The sequence below is a fragment of the Talpa occidentalis genome, unplaced genomic scaffold, assembly GCF_014898055.3.
Source record: "Talpa occidentalis isolate TD23 unplaced genomic scaffold, MPIMG_talOcc4v2.1 talOcc4.16, whole genome shotgun sequence".
Lineage (NCBI taxonomy): Eukaryota > Metazoa > Chordata > Mammalia > Eulipotyphla > Talpidae > Talpa > Talpa occidentalis.
In genome coordinates this window covers 69965806-69983075 of record NW_023601653.1, presented here as the reverse complement: position 1 = coordinate 69983075, position 17270 = coordinate 69965806, and the positions used below count along the sequence as shown (strand labels likewise).

Below are 17270 nucleotides of genomic sequence, written 5' to 3'. Positions count from 1 at the left end.
CTATTCCTGTCAGCTGGCGTCATGGTGGGGGTGTATCTGGCCCCACCCCATCTCTCAGGGGCTCACTCTCGGTCCCAGACCCCACACCCAGCACTCAAAAAGCCACTCCCTCCAGAGGCAGAGCTTTAATATCCAGAGTTTTAGTGTATTTACAAAAGTCCACAACCCCAGCTGGACACCCTGCTGTTCTGCCCCTGCCCCTGCCCCCCACAAGTCAGCTGATGCTGTGCTTGTCCCCGCAGGGGCGAAGGCATGCCAAGTTTCTATTAGTGTAATATAACTGATACAAACATTGCTTGAGTACTGTGAAAAAGGCTTAGAGGGCCCCTAAGCAGCCTGGCTGCGCTCTCCAAAGCCCATATGGGCAATGAGGCATGAAGTCCCTCGTGCACCCCACTTGGGCTCCTGGCACATTCAGCGTCTCTCGGGAGCTCAAGGGTACATCTCCCCTCTCTCTCCCTCTCCCTCCTCTCTCTCTCTCTCTCTCTCTCTCTCTCTCTCTCTCTCTCTCTCTCTCACACACACACACACACACACACACACACACACACACACACACACAGTGACCCCCCCCCCCAGCAGCGCTCAGGCAGTTGAAAAGCTATGTACACTGAGGGAGTAGTACCAAGTGGCTGCGAGCTGGTGCATGCCCCTCCAAGACCCTTCCTCTCCACAAAAAAGGGGGTCCAGAGTGCACCTTGCAGGTCCTTCCAGGGTGCCCCAAGGCAGAAAGCAAGTGTCCTGGGAGCAGGCTCCGCCCAGGAGGGGGCGAGGCGCGGCCTCACCGGGGAAGGCAGGACTTGGTGGACGGGAAGGCGGAGCCCCGCAGGGCCTCCTCAATGTCCTCCAGGCAGCCTAGCAGGTCCATGTCGCGGAGCACGCTGCCCAGCAGGTCCAGCGTGGCCTCGCGGCGGGGCGTGCGCCGGCGCCAGGCCTCCAGCATGCTGTACTGCGCCTCGCGCAGGCAGCGCCCGTTCTGCATCTCCAGCCGCTCGATCTCGTGCTCGCTCAGCCCCAGCCGCCGCACGAACTCCCTCCAGCGCGACGGGGGCACGCCGTCCACCACCGCATACAGGGTCGCCGGATCTGGGCAGCAGCGCAGCGGGCAGTGAGCCTGGAGATCCCTGCCCGGCTCTGCTACCCCGCACAGGGGCCCTCGGGGATCCCGGCCCACCCGCCCTCCATCCCCATCCCCTGGGAGAAACTCACCGTCTGGGCGCTGCGGGTGGACACTGTCCATCCCCTTCGGAAGAGGAGCAGGGTTGTGGCTGAGGGTAGGGACTGCAGGTGAGAGAGGAAAGGGGGCTGCCCCTAGGTGGGGTGGGGCCATCTCCGTATGGGGTGGTCCAGTCCTGAAGTTGGGCCAGTCGCCAGGGCTGAAGATGGGGCTGGGGTTGAAGGTGGGGATGGGACTGAAGCCCGGGGTGGAAATGAAGCCTGGCGCCGGGGCCAGGGCCTCAGGCTCGCCCTGCAAGAGAGGAGGCATAGCATGAATGCAGGAGGGAGAAAACAGCCCAGTCCTTTTTTTTTTTTTTAAGATTTATTTATTTGTTTGTTTGTTTATTTATTTATTTATACAGGAACCCGGGTACAGGCCAGATGCGCAGGTGGGTGAGAGAATTCACCAGAGACAGAGCAGGGAACAGAACAGGCAGACTGACGAAATACACTGCTGAGGGGAGCAGCGGGTACGCAACAGGAGAGGTCTGCTGAAGCATGTGGGACCCCTGCCGGCTGGCCGGGATCGAACCAGCGCTGCAGAGAGCGCGGACAGCTTCACAGCGCTGTGCTCAACTGCCTGCGCCACCAGGGGAGGCCCAACAGCCCAGTCCTTGTTATTCTACATGGGAGTTGGAGCTAGAGGGAATTAGGGGAACCCCAGGGCAAAAGGGTGATCCCAGATGAATTGGGAATTACAGAATTATAATAGAAAGGCCGGGAAGATTGAGGGTAGGTGCCTACTTTCCTCTTACCTCTTTTACAAGTGTCGATTTCCCACAAACTGAGAAAAAAGAAACAAAGAGTCATAAGCTCACTTCCCCTCTTACGCCTGGGCTCATACTAGGGCTGTCAGATGGGACTTGCGGTGACAAGCTTCAGGGCCCACATCTCCCCAGGGACTAGAGAACCACCCGTGCAGTACCACCTGTCACCATGGCCACTCCTGCCAACAGAGTGCTTGGCAGCAAGCTAAGGGGGCACCCCTTGGTTCTCTCCACACTTGTCCATCTTACCCACTCAACCTCCCATACCCCCACCAGCACCCTTCCCTGGCAAAGGCCCCACTCACCAATGGAGTAGAGCTTGGGTTTCCACCGTTGGTAGCGGCATCCTATGCCAACAAAGAGGAGGGACAAAAGGCAAACGCCCAGAAAGATCACCATGGGCAACAGTACCGCAGTGCCTGGAGGACAAAGCAGATTGTGGTCAGAGGAAGGGGCAGCAGGAGACAGGAGGGGTGGGTAGCAAAATGGGCTGAGGGTCAAGGTTTAGGAGGGCAGGTGAGTGTGGGCACCTGGTTATTTCTCACCTGGGTCATTAGGGTGCTGAGATGGTTCTGTTGAGAAGGGCTTACACGACTTCTCACAGTCTGCATTCTTACAGCTAAAAAAAAAAAGAGATAGCACTGGGTGAAAAAGAAGGAACAAGGAAAAAGAAGACAAGACCCAGGTTGTTGGAAATTCTTTGCTTTACAAATATTTTAGCTATCTCTTGACAGAATGGAAATTAAACCCATTATTAGGAACTGATGCCAAGGGATGAAACACAAGTTAATCACAGAAATATTTAATGTTAGAACTGAAATTGATCTTGAAGAGACTGTGTATTAAACATTAAAAGCACTCAGGGTCAAGGTGTAAATTCTAGTCCATTCACTGGTTACAGTGCAACTCTAAGCAACTCATTTATTTAACCCTTAGGCTTCCATTCTCCCCAGTAATAAAACGGGGCTCCTATTGTAGCAGCCATTGAATATTTTTTAAGGCATACTTTTTTTCTTTTTTTAATATTTATTTTTGTGTAGAAAACTGGGGTGAAAGCCATAGTGCAGAGGGTGAGAGGATTCAGCAGAGACAGAGTAGGGAGCAAAACAGGCAGATTTACTGAAATACAATGCTGAGGGGAACAGTGGGAAGACAGGAGAAGTCTGCTACATGATATGTGTGTTAGCTCCCTGGCCAGGGATCGAATTCAGGCCATAGCAGTTATAGTGCTGAGACTTAACCCTTAGGTCACCACGGAGGCCCCTGAATTGTTTGTTTTTTTAAATCACTGTTTACTTGTTTTTTTAAGATTTATTTATGCATACAAGAACTGGGGTAGAGGTGTGAGAGGATTCAACAGGGACAGAGTGGAGTACAGAACAGGCAAAATGACTGAAATACACTGCTGAGGGGAGCAGCAGGTGAGTCAGAAGTCTGCTGCGCCATGTGGGTAGCTCCCTGGCTGGTGAGGGATCGAACTCGTGCTGCAGTGGCTGCGAATAGCTTCATAGGTTGCGTCTTAACCCCTTGCGCCACCAGGGAGGCCCCATTGTTTTACTGTTAAGAATCCTGTCGATGGGGGCCTCCCTGGTGGCGCAAGGGATTAAGATGCAACCTATGAAGCTGTCCGCAGCCTCTACAGCACAAGTTCTATCCCTCACCAGCCAGGGAGCAACCCACATGGCGCAGCAGACCTCTCCTGACTCTCCCGCTGCTCCCCTCAGCAGTGTATTTCAGTCAATCTGCCTGTTCTGTTCCCCACTCTGTCTCTGGTGAATCCTCTCACACCTCTACCCCAGTTCTTATATGCATAAATAAATAAATCTTAAAAAAAAAAAAAGAACGCTGTGGCAAGGAGAGGCTCAATAGCTTTTTTTTTAAATTTTTTTTAAGTTTTTTTTTTTTTACGATTTAGTGATTGATTGATTGATTGATTTATACATACATACATACAAGCACTGGGTACAGTCAGAAGCGCGGGAGGGTAAGAGAATTCACCAGAGCCAGAGCGGGGAGCAGAGCAGGCAGAAGGACCGAAGACACTGCTGAGGGGAGCAGCGGGTGGCAGGGGAGGTCTGCGCGCCATGTGGGACCCTCCTCCGGTGGCCGGGGAGCAGCCGGGGATCGAACCGGCTCTGCAGGGGCTGCGGGCAGCTTCGCAACCCAGAGCTCAACCGCTGTGCCACCGGGGAGGCCCAAGGCTCAATAGCTTTTTCTGGAGATACCCCTGCTAGTGACAGTACGTGACCTTGAAAAGTGGTCAAACATGCCCATGAAAAACTTAGATATACACATGACTAGGGGCAGCCCAAGAAAATCTTCCCATGTTGGGATCTGTCACTAGAGTGGGAGTGATGAGTGGTGGGGAAGGGGACGGGGTGGGGGAACAGCCTAAACGGAACTTGACAAGGTGAGTTCTCAGCAGGAATCTGAAAGCAGAAGCAGCACTTCTGTCCACCTCATGAGCTCACGGTGAGAATCACATGGAATGGGTGGGAAAGTTCTTTCAGGGAGAAAAGATAAAACTTAGTGGAAAAAGTAGTTTTGCGCCAGATGCTTGGTAGTTAATTTTCGTGGCTTTTACAACTTCGCCAAGTGGGTGTCATTATCCTTACTATAAAGGTAAGGAAATGAAGACTTTGTCCGAGGTCACACAGCCAGTACCTGGCAAGGCTGAGGTGGACACCCAGGTCAGTTCAACTTTAGAAGGCTCAGAGTTTCTCCTTGGCAAGCAAGAAACCAAGAGTGAGGAGCCTGGTCAAAGGAATTGGGGAGGAAATGCCAGATTGTATCAAACCCAAGATGCCATCAAGCACATTGTTTTTATGCTACGCACACCCCAAGCTGCCGCTCAACCAGGACACAGCATCAGTTGTTATAAGATGCTATCTTATTTCAGATGTAAAAATGCATGCCCCGGGATCCATGAACCTGAATGCCTAAAAAGAATTGCAAGTCCTAGGGTTAGATCCCCAAAGATTTCTTAAGATTTGGGAACAAACTCTTTTATGCCATCCAGAAACTTTGGGCCCATGTGAGCCACAGCCACAGCAGCCAGCATCATAAGCACTCAGGAGGCCCTGGTCACCACGGGATCAGCTTTGACAGATGTCACCTGGGTCAGTCTGGGAAAGTTAGGGTGAAGCATCACCCTTAAAGAGGATTCAGAGCATCTGCCCAACTTGATAAACTGTGGACCTTGATCAGTGAGAAAACTCTGATAAATGCTGCAAAAAACAGGACTAGAGCTGCTTCTATCACTAACATGGTGCGATCAGGCTACTCCAAAGTCCTGGGGAAGAGAAAGTTCACAAAGCAGTCTGTGCTGGTAAAGGCCAAATTCTTCAAGGAAGAGCTGAGAAGACTGGGGGAGAGCAGAGAGGGACAGGGACTGTGTCCTGTGTGTCCTGGTAGCTTAAAGCCTAGAGGTTCATATTTAAAAGCTACAAATGCTTTTCAAAAAAACAGGAAAAAATATTAGGAACAAGCCAGGAGGGAGAGATGGGACTGTCTAGTGTCTTCACCTAGGTGTCTCCCCTTCAAACAATCAATCGGAGCACCCTGGGGTGTCTCCCTTGCCCTGCTAGTGTCTCTTACCCACAGCCACTCCCCACCCAGTGCCCAGGAGCTAACAGATACTCACTGAACACAGGAGACACATTTATTCTCTCTTGAAAAGAACCCAGCATGGCAGTGGCAATACGTATCCTCTTGCTCCTGGCCTGTGGGAAGAGATGCAGCACAGCTCAAGAATCCATCCTGCACCCCCAGGACTGCAAAGCACAAGGAAGAGGGGCAGGTGGAGGTGGTCCATAGACCTTGGGAGTTCGAGGGGGCGCACAGACCTCGGGAGTGGGAAGCTAAAGAAGAACTGTCTTTGGGGGCAGAAAGGCAGAGATAAGCACCAGGCCTTCTTGGGAAGGAAGGAGGGGGCAGGGCAGGGGGACAGGATCCATGCTTACAGGGACGATGCACTGTGCCATTGAGGCAGGGGTTACAGTTCACGCACTGGAAAAGAGAGCCACCCAAATTTTTCCGGTACTGGTTCTTCCTGCAGCCACACACAGTGTCCCGGTCCAACATGCAAGGGGAAATCTCCACCTGGAGCAATTCTGGTGAGGGGAGGACATGAGGCGTGAGGCTGACTGCCCCCCGGAGTTCCATATTCACCCTTCTATTCTTCCCCTGCATTCCCTTGTGGACACCCCAACCATGGTATGTGTGTGCCTCTATAACACGTGCTCACCCCCATGCATACTCACTCACGCACCTGCTGACAAGCTCCACTTGCACAGAGACAGGCACACACACCCCTCCCAACAACCCACCTATGTCCCCAGACCGTGAACATTCTGTTTCAAGCCCTCCCCTCTGCTGAGACTCACCTTCCCGGCACTTGGAGCAGCCGTGGCAATATCGGTGGTAGTTTTTTGTAGCACTATAGGTGCCCTTTTCACACTCTTTACAGTCCGTGTCTAGCCCCGGGCCTCGACAGTGGTTGCGCAGGTAGGTCCCTGTGATTGGGGTGTCAGGGTTAAGCTGTAGCCCAGAGCTCAGGAAAAGAGCCCCAGGCCAGGCAGAGCAGCCCCACCTCCCTGAAGTCTCCAAGAGGTTAAAGGAGAGAGAAAAGCCCAGGAGGGGAAACAACGTTAGCAGCCCTGGGGCCAAGGGCCCCAGGTTCTAGAATTTCTGAAAGAGCAAAGGAAAAAATAGGGCCCCACAGCAAGGGGATTCACTGCCACTACTTTCTCCCACCTTTGTGGCAAAAGGTACAGCAAATGGAATTGTTCTCAGGGTGGACATATTTTCCCTGGGGACACAGGCTGTCTCTCTTCTCCAGGTCCCTGAGGTGAGTGACCAGTCCAGTAACACCAGAGGGGTACACGACCTCCAACACAGCCAGGAGCACCTGGGGAGGAATCGGCAGAGGAGACCCATCAGGAAGGGTAAACAGGCAAAGGAAAGCAAGTCTCACCTCCCCAGCTCAAGTCCTTCCTGGGTGGAACATTCTCCCAGGCCACGCCCACTCTATGTTCTCTAAACTTAATTGTTTGTTCTGATTGACTCAATTGTCCTATGTGCCCATTTTTGTCTTTCCAACCCAAGGCTAGTAGATCCCAGGCCCGGATTATATGTTATCCTTTTATCCCCACAACAGCTAATAGTACTGGATGCAGGACAGATTTCCAAGGAATGTTTTTGGATGACGGGTACTGGCCAGTGACCTCAATCATGGCCCTCCTTCCTTCCCACAAGCAGCTCTAAAGCTTGGGGTGGTGTTTCTGCATGTGGGTGCTGCTTTCAGACCTATGCACTTTCTTATATGGTGTGATACCAATAAAAAGGTTTTGGAAACAACCAAATTGGGGTGGAGAGGAGTGATGTTTTTGTGGGCCCATTTCTCAGCAGCAGGCAAAAGCAAGAAAAAAATTTCTTTATAAATTGCATCAATTGTATCAAAACCTCACTTGGGGTGTACCTCTGGACTCCATGTTGCATCTCTTCCCGTCACTAAATCCACATACAGACCCCAGCTTGGTGGGGGCAAATGTGAGAAGAGTAAAAGGGAAATTTCAGGGTCAGGGATGGAATGTGAGGAGTGGGGTCCAGGAGTGGACAGAGGCCTGTAATGTAAGTTGCATGCAACTAGAGCTAATGAGAGGCTGACTCAAATGACCATCAGGTGTGTCAGAAAGTCCTACAGCCCTTTACCCATTGGGCAGTCTGGTCATTCAGCCTCAGGTCGAGTCCATGGCAGCTGATTTGCAAGCCCAGCTCTTTGTGGAGCTCGGGCCCAGACTTTGCTTTTTTTCCTTTTTTTTTTTTTTTTTTTTTTTTTGCATGGAAGAACTGGGTGTAGGCCAGAGGAGCAGGGTGGGTGTAAGAGGATTCACCAGAGACAGAGTGGGGAAGAGAACAGGCAGATTTTATTGAAATACACTGCTAAGGGGAGCAGCAGGTGAGACAGGAGAGGTCTGCTGAGCCATTTGTGGGTCACCTCCTGGATAAGATTGAACTCAGGCCACAGCTCACAGCGGTGATAGGACTGAGATTTAACCCCTAGGCCACCAGGGAGGCCCCCTAGACTTTGCTCTTCGATCTTCCAGCTTCTTGCTGGCTTTTCCTGGGCCATGATAATTTTTGCTGTTATAAGAGCCGTTTTTTGTAAAGACAAGAGGATGTTCTCAAAGCATGTTAAACATGCTTTGTGGAATAACAAAAACCCCTGACCAAGGACAGCCCTTCTGCCTCAACAGCTCTCCATTTTGGACCACACAGGCAGGTAGGCGGGTCTACCCTGGGTCAAGGGCTGGGAGACCCTGAAGCAGCCAGCCCCCAACTACAACAGGAGGAGCCACACTCAGAAACACAGCAGCAGCCCCTCTCCCGCAGGGAGGCACTCCCCAGCCCAGAAAGCAGCCTCCTTCTCTGACCCTCTCCAGCACAGTCCATCTCCCCTGAGAATGGACTAGGACATTCAGGACAACAGCAAGTGTTTGGGGTGGTTATGAGAACAACTTCCCAATCCTGAAAATGTGGTTCCTTTCCCCGAAGAGCCCCTAGCACGTAAGGTCACTGGCACTGGAATTCCAGCCAGCGGGTTTGGGAGCAAAGCCAATCAGCAGAGACAGAGATAGGAAGAACTGGGGGGCTTCAGTCCCGGGACAGCCTGGGGGAAGAGGAGCTTTTCTAGACCTCTGGCCTGTGAGGGCTGAGCTTCCCAGGAGGGTGGGAGAGAGGCTTTCTTCAGCCACATGTCCCTACCTCCAGCACATTGAGGGTTAAGTCAGATCCGGGAAAAGCAAATCTTTTCCCAGCAGCTCCGCCCAGTGACTCAGGCCAGAGGTAGGGAGGGGAGAAGGAACCAACAGCTTCCCCAGCTCCTCAAGGGTCATGAATCAGCAGAAATTCTGAAGGGAGCAGCCAGGGATTGAGACCCCAATCTATCCCTTCCTCCTGTGGGCTGGTCTCTCTCGGTCTCCACTCAGAGCCCCCCTTTTCTCCCCCTCCTCCTCAAAAGAGCCAGGCAATGGACCCCTGTCCCATTTGGCCCACATGTTTCAGGAAATGGCTCCCTCATCCATTCAATCCCAAAAGGAAGTCTCTGTCGACCCCTGGCTTCCTCCCATCAAATCACTACCCATCCCTCCCTGAGGGCCATTCAGCTCCTTCCCAGCCCTCAGCATCCTTCCTTCAGCCCAGGCCCCTTCCAGGCGCCTCCTCCAGGTTCAACCAGTTGCCAGCAGATAAACCCTGTTCCCTAGGTTCTCCCTCTGGCCCCGTGACACTCCCCAGTTCCAGAAGGAAACAAACCAAGGCTGCCTTCCCACCCGGGATTCACTGCTTTCCCACAGCCTGGCCAGTTCTGGCCAGCTGGGTTCAGTTTTGGGACCTCCCTGGGGTCCCCACATAGTCATGAGAAAATAAGGCCAGTTCTGAGTGTCCAGAGCCCCTCCTTCAAGCCCAATGGCAGCACAGGAAAAACTTCAGAACCCTGAAAACCCACTTCCAGGACAGAGGGGGGAAGTGAGAAGGTAGGTGATGCAGCCAGCACTATTTCCCCGCTCTAGGCCCCAGCAGTGCCCCAGGACAGCCCCATCTGACCCCTAAGAACCAGAGGCCTCAAGCTTCTCATCAGTGGGCACCATTTGTTGGCACCAGTGAGCCCTGGTGAGCAGGGTCCTTAGCAGCAGAATTGGGGGTGAGCTCAAAGCACCTAAGCCCCAGCATGAGTGCCTGCAAGCAGGGAAGGGCAGGAAGGGAGGGGGTGCAGTAGAGAAACAGTTGAGGGGGTGGCCCAGCATCCCTCCAACTCCCCCACAACTTCCGCCTGGGGAGGCTTTAAAGTGTGACTTCCTGTGCTGGGGCGCGGAGTGGAGCAGGAGCTAAGATAGCCCCTGCGGTCTGACTCTGACCCAATGACCTCACGGGACCACTTAGCAGTTCCTTTCCCCCACAGAACGTGTTCATTAAACTAAGATGTGTCTGTTCACTGAACGGCAAGAGCTTTGGTGAGCCCACGTCAGCATCTCCTCGAAGGGCCCCACCACCCTCCCCTGCAGCCCTCTACTAATGTAGCTTCCCCCACCCAAGCTCATTAGGGGCTCAGGCCCCTGTGAACTTTAATAACATGAATTAACTATATCTACCTTGGGTTCCTATCATAACATAATTATCTGGGGTAAGCAGATACGATCTCCCCAAATAGACCATAAACTCTAGAAGGTGAGAGATCAGAGAGAGTATCTTGGTCAGAGATAGTGTCTTACCCTCCCGGGTAAACTCTCAGCACCTAGAACTGGAGGAGCAAATTAAACATGGATTTATGGGTTGGTGTAGTGACTAATCTGTCTTCCACTCCAGTTGAAGCCAGTGATTCCCAAAGACAGAGGAGGGAGTCGGTGCCCCCTCCCCCCTGTAGGATCATATTTATCTCAAAGGAAGAGTTCTCAAACTCTTCTCAGTCCCTCCCTCTCCCCATCCATGTGCACATGCACGCCCACACACACTTCCTGGGGAATGTCTCCATTTGAGATTCCTATTGTGTCAAAGCAAGCCTTCTGGAGGCAGTTAAGAGTTTAAGAAACTCTCTCCGGCCTGTTAGTTGCTGTTTCCTGGAACTTGAATGTGCCCCAAACTAAACTCATCCATCCCCTGTCTAGACAAATGTCACACCAACATATCAGCACCGATACCCAAACCTTTCTCTCCTCCTGTCCCATCCCTAAGCCTGCTGCCATCCCATCTGTCAATCCATTTGGCCACGCCTTCCTGTCACCTCTCAGCCCTCTTCGTGTCCCTGGGTTGCCTCACACATGCATTACTGTAACAGTCTCCCAAAGGATTGCCCAGCCACCAGCCTCTTTCCTGCTCCAGTGCATCCTACACACTTTCTTATCTGCATTCAGGCTTCAACTTGCACCCTCATGTGTGGGAACCTTCCTCTCCAGGGCCTGACCTCGAACATCAATTCCATTCCCTCGTTGCTTCCCTGAATGAGTTCTTGCACAGGTACCTCACTGCTGTTCTCAACATACCACTGGGCACAGTGGGCCTCAGGGAACTGTTTCTGAATGAATGAATGCATTCATTGCTCCATCTGGGATCACAGTCATGATTCTTCCTTCCTTCCTTTCCCACTGTCCCATTCCCTCCAGTTTTCTCTTTCTCATAACTCCTCGAAGTGGTCTTTCCACTCTAAAGCCTTTGTCTTCCTGTTGTCACCACCTCCACTGAAAATCCCATTTCACCATTGCTCTAGTCTCCCTCAAAACAGTCTCCTGACTCTCCTGCCTCCCTTCTATCTAGCCACCCTTTCTGGGGTAACTGACTTCACATCTCAGCGCTAAATCCACTTTCCTGTGGTGTCTTTCCTCCCTAGTCTCATCCAACCAATCCCTGTTCCTTTATTTTTTTGATAGTTAAGAAACAGTCTATGTGCCAGGTCTCCCATGGATGCCAGGATGCAGAGATGAACGTACAGCTCATGCTCCAAGAGCTGTCAGTTGGGTCAGAGACCGTCAGTGATAGACTCAGTGACCTGGGCGGAGAACAGGAACTGGGGGGAGGGGGGGCGCATGACCTGAATCATCTAGAGCAGAGAGCTGCTAGGCAAGAAAAGGCAACTGCAAGTGCTTACACCCTTCCCTGGCTCTGCCTCCATCCATGCTCCAGGTACCACAATGCTTCTGTGGGTATTTTCCTCCAAATTGTTCTGAAATCATTTTTATTTTAAGATCTTTTGTTTTTTTAACGCATACTTATTTATTTTTTATTTTAACATTTACCATTTTCTAAATTTTTTTAGACAATATTTGCTTCCCCCCACCCCCTCAGATTGAGTCCCCATAGAATTTCCTTCCCCAAGGCACCCCTGCACCATCACCTCAGTCCCCTGTGCTCCTCCCTCCCTCCCTCTGATCCCTCTCCCTCCTCCTCCCCTGCAGGATGTCTCTGATTTATAATTGTCTGTTTTTGCTTTGTTGTGTTTTGTGCTGTAATTATTTTTTTTTACACTGATGTCTTATTGGGTTCCCCTATATTCCTGCTATAAGTGAAACCATCTGATATTTTTCTTTTTCCTTCTGGCTTATTTCACTGAGCATAATTCCTTCTAGCTCCATCCACATTGCTGTGAATGGTATGAGTTTATCTTTTTTGATTGCTGAATAATATTCCATTGTGTATATATACCACATCTATTTTAATATCTTTTAAGCTGTAAGCTCTTTAAGAGCAGCAAAATCCTGCTTGCTTTGTCACATGGTGTCCTGTATTCAACTCCATCCCCCCAACACAGACACACACACACACACACACACACACACACACACACAGAGTATGCTCTGTGTTGCCCTTTGAATGCTGAGAAGCTGAAAAGCTCCTGACAGCCTTACCCAGAACTTCCAGACCCCTGTTTCTCCACCCAGACATAGGCTGAGCTCCTGGCCCTTAGTAGTCACACCCCCTTCTGGACTGGATCAGCCCCAGCCCCCAGGCAGTCTCCTGTACCCTGTTTTCCAAATCCAAGTAGTCACTGAGTAATTACTGTTAATGCTGCTAATTCCAACAACATAAAAGCCAACATTTATAGAGAGCTTTCTATCTGCTGCACCTTATTCCCCTACTAGAATGCAAACTCCACAGCACAGAGATTTTGTTCACTGCTACAATAATCTCTAAAACAGCCTAGCACAGAGCTGGCACTTAATAAATCAAATACTTAATGTATATCAATTTCATCTTCCAAACAACATTAAGGGGTAGTGACTATTATGTCCATTTTAAAGACAAAGAAAGTAATCTATGGAGAAGTTACGAAACGTGCTCAAGTTCAGGCAGCTAGCATGTGAGGGAGCCAGGATTTGAATCTAGGCAAGCTATGCCACCCCTCCTCCCCCCAAAGAGAGAACAGGGTTGCTGAACAGTGGTGAGGGAAGGGGCTGGGAGAAGGACAACCTTGAGAGAAGGGAAAAGAAGACAAAGACTGAGAGACAGGAGGTGGGAGACAGCAGCAGCAGCGCAGTGAGTTGACAATGGAAGGTGTGCGCATGCCTGCATGTGGGGATGAGGAATTAAGGTCTAGGAACATGGAACAGAGCAGAGGCAGAGGGAAGAAAAGAGAAGAAGGGTTTCAACAAGGACATTCTGGGAAATCTGAGGAAATTTCTGGGGAGACTGACAGAAAAAAACTAAAGGAATGACTGGGAGAGAAAATATTAATCAGACACCAAGCAGAAGATATAAGCCACTGGGAGAGGTAGAACAAGCTTTGGGTGGGCCAGTGAGAGGACAGGGATTCAAAAGAACACCCCCAACTGGGTGGGAGCAAGGAGCACAGGGTGTCTGTGGAATAGTTCCAGGATGTGGGGGAGATCAAGGATACACTGGAGTGCCTGAGGTTAGAGAAAGGGACATTTTCCAATGACGACAGCTACTTTCTACTGACTTCCCCAAAATGAAGAAAAAGCAAACAAGGGATTGTTGTTTAGGTCAGGGGTGGGGGTGGGGCACAGGGGCATCTAGAGAGGGTCAGTCCGACAGAGGTCACCTGCCTGAAAGCTGAGCCAGAGGAAGGAGGTAAAGAATGCCCACAGGTGAGAGACATGGGCCTGGGGGGCAGGGGTGCACTAGGGACACGTCCACTTGGTTGCCTTGCGTTTACCCAAGCTCCCACTCCACTCCCAATACCCTCACACAGTATCCCAAACCTAGTCCACCGACCCATCTCCTGCCAGGACTCAGTTTACCCACTTCACCAACATCCAACCCCTGCCTTCTAGCAGGGTTTCTTCAGACATCGCAGGGTGTCCACCAGACATCCACACAGCCCAGCACATCGGGAGCCAGCCAGCTGGCCAGAGGCACATCTGGACACTGAATCATCTGGACTCTGAGTGGACTAGCCTTCTTTCTCCTGCTCCTTTTCTTTCTCTAGCAAATCCACCCCACCCTGTCCGATCACCTGCCGCCACATTCCTGGACACCCCAGGCCCAGCAAACTTCCTTCAGCATCAGGCAGGGGCTTTCTTTTACTCCCTGCCTCTCAAACTTGTCCCTGGCGCCTGACTCTGGGGTGAATGAATGGGAAAATGCCAACTTCTGGCTTAGGTCATGCAGGCCTGAGACGGCAGAGGCCTCAGCCCTCCCATGGCTAGGCCCACTCTCCAGTCCCACAGCGTCCTTTACCCACCATCTCATTCCCCCTCTGTCCCTCCTCTCACCAGTGGCAGCAGCAGGCCAGGCACGGCAGGGAGGCCCATGTCCGGCCAGCGTTGTCCTCTCACTCCCCCATTAGGGCTCAGGTGGTGGTGGCGGCAGTGGCGAGGCAGCAGCGACCTATGGCCAGACGGCACCGGAGTCCTGGAATGTGTTGGGTCCAAATGGATCCCAGGACATAGGTTGGGGATTGAGGGTTGAGACTAGGGGGTAGATCACCACCTGGTCCCCAGAACCTCAAACCCTGAAGGCCAGAACTGGAGCCTGAGTCCAGAGAACTCGGAGAAAATTAACCCGAGGAGGAGAGAGGAGGTGGGAGGGGAAGGGAGAGAGCACTTGGGGTGTTGCAAGCAAGACAGGAAGAGCCGGGGGAGGAGGTGGGAGGAGTTAAGAGGCAGGGAGGCAAAAGTTCTTTAACTCTTAGTGGCTCAGCCACAGGTACCAGAGTGCCAGATCCAAGTGCCTTGTGCCCCTAACCCACCAATCTGAACACTCCCAACCAAAATGCACCACCACCACCCCCCTCCTGCTTAGCTTACCCCTTCTCCTGCCCCTTTGCCAAAAGAACAGCAATAGAAAGACCCACAGCTTGGGAGTCACTGAGTCCCAGTTCAGAGTCCTCTACTTTTTGGCTGGGTGGTCTTGGAGAAACGCTCTAAGCCTCTTCCCCAATTGGAAAGAACTCACCTCCTAAGGGTGCTGTAGGATTTATTGAGCAGGGACAAATAAGTACTTGACAGCTGATAGATGTTCCTTAGTAATGCTTCCCAACTGACACCCTAACCTCCCATTTTCTTGGGCAATTATCCCTCCAAACTAAACCTGAGTGAATCCTAACCTTAGTGTCCTGCTCTGAGTCGGTGAAGCCCCATAACATCACCTTTGCCACCACCACTGTCTTTGCCTGGCTGGGTCCTCCAGCTGCTGCCTGGGTACCCACAAGAGTTGAACCTCCCTTGCCCCAGACCTCAGAGAACCTCAGTTCCTCATCTATTAAGTAAGAGTAACAGTGCCCAGCCTACCTGCCTGGGGAAAGTGATGGCATGAGGATAATGGAGGTCACATCTGTGAAAACGCTTTGGAAATGACAGCTTCCTCCATCAGATATTACTAGTGTGTTCCCAGAGCCCTTCCCCAAATAGTCTAATGTATGTCAATCTCAATGGACCCTAGAGCTGTTAACTAACAAAGTTAATACAACCCCAGTGTCATTCTCCATTGGCAGGAAAGTTTGAAAGACAAGGCACAGCTGGTCTGGCCCTTTGAAGAAGGTGCCCCTGGGAAAGCATGCCACCTCTCCAGTAAATCAAGAACGTCGAAGGAATATCGACTCCATGATTTAGGGCTTCACACATCCCCCAGTGTTCCCAGAAGATGTTTTTTCTAAAAAAGATAGGGTAGCAGGCCTCCCCGGTGGTGCAGTGGTTGAGCGCTGGGTTGCGAAGCTGCCCGCGGCCTCTGCGGTGCCAGTTCGATCCCCGGCTGCTCCAGGCCACCAAAGGAGGGTCCCACATGGCGCACAGACCTCTCCTGCCGCCCGCTGCTCCCCTCAGCAGTGTACTTCATCAGTCTGCCTGCTCTGCTCCCCACTCTGGCTCTGGTGAATTCTCTCACCCTCCCGTGCTTCTGACTATACCCAGTGCATGTACAAACAAACAAACAAACAAATAAAATAAAAATACATGCCTCTTTTAAAAAAAAAAAAAGATAGGGTAGCTTTAGCTACCCTGCCTGTCCTCCTCAGTTCATAAATAACATCAGACAGAAAACATAAACTGGGCCCCTACCCTAATCTTTCCTGAAAAGTTCACTGTAACCTTACTGAGCAAATTTCACTGAGACTCTGAAATCAGAGACCTCTGGAGCATTCCCGGACTCCTCACTGTGGTTCTTTAATAAACTCGTTTACTCAACAAAATTCTCTTTAATTGTCACAGCTGATCTACTGCAACCGCCTTGTTTTACGGATGAAAAACTGGGGTCCATACATACACACAGCATTTTCCTGACAGAACCAGCAAGACACCGGGCTCCTAACTTCAGTCCAAGGGCCCATTTTGAACTCCATTTTTCTATCTATCTTGTTTTTGTTTTTTAAGATTTATTTTACTTATTTTATGCATACAAGCACTGGGGTATAGGCCAGAGGTGCCGGGGGTGAGAGGATTCACCAGAGACAGAGTGGGGAGCAGAACGAGAGGATCGACTGAAATACACTGCTGAGGGGAGTGTGGGCGAGACAGGAGGGTCTCCTCCCTGCCTGGGGATCAAACTCTTGCTGCAGTGGATACCGAAGCTTCGAAGCTTCGTAGTGCTGAGACTTAACTCCTTGCACCACCATGGAGGCCCCTATCTGTCCTGTGGAGTCAGACCTCACACCCTGAATTTTTTGGGCATGTTTATCACTGCCACTTGTACAGGATATCTCCCCAATGAACCCCATACAGTGACCTTGACACAGGCACAATAACCTTCCCTATTCCCAGCCTGAGAGCCTCTGGCTGCTAAGATTGCTTAGAAATTTGGGGAGACCAGAGAAGAGTAAGGTCCTAGAATGTTACATTTCTCTGCACTTCTCCCCCGGATCCTCCAGCTGACCCCTCACCCTGAAGTCCATGCTTTCTGGCCCCTCCTGGCCTCTCCTCTATGAGACAGGCACCTGTAGGTGAGAAGGGAGCATGAATGGTCCCCACCTCTCACTTCACTCCAGCTTCCAGCTTCCAAAGAACCTGAGGGTTGAAGCCAGACTCACAGAGAAAGGAGCTCACCCACCAACTCCCAGGGAGGCAGAGTACAGCATGAGGGGGGCCAGAGCAGAGTTGGGGGTCCAGAGCAGAGCTGATGAAGAAGCAAGATCATTAGCAAGAGTCAGATTGCTCAGTTTCCAATGTAAAGAAGCAAGAAGAGTCACATCTCATATGCGTTGATGATTAAATGCAGAGTATTTAGCAAGTGCTTGCCATACACTGAGCATTCCGTAAGTAATCCTTTGTATTAATAATTGATAACCACAGCAAAGTCCCATTTTTCATGTGACCAGGCATTTTTTTTTAAACAATTTTTTTT

At 51.2% G+C, this 17270-nt stretch overlaps 1 protein-coding gene across 1 annotated transcript; it reads right to left on the bottom strand.

Moving 5' to 3' along the window:
• Positions 1 to 75: 75 nt before the first annotated feature.
• Positions 76 to 14567, bottom strand: TNFRSF1A (TNF receptor superfamily member 1A). Its single transcript, XM_037514502.2, has 10 exons — positions 14210 to 14567; positions 6741 to 6894; positions 6371 to 6499; positions 5948 to 6097; positions 5629 to 5707; positions 2531 to 2604; positions 2291 to 2404; positions 1974 to 2002; positions 1210 to 1468; positions 76 to 1086 (listed from the first exon to the last, which is right to left on the bottom strand). Exons 1-10 carry the CDS (start codon positions 14246 to 14248, stop codon positions 782 to 784), a joined length of 1332 nt encoding a protein of 443 aa, XP_037370399.1. The 5' UTR covers positions 14249 to 14567; the 3' UTR covers positions 76 to 781.
• Between the last annotated feature and the right edge of the window lie 2703 nt (positions 14568 to 17270).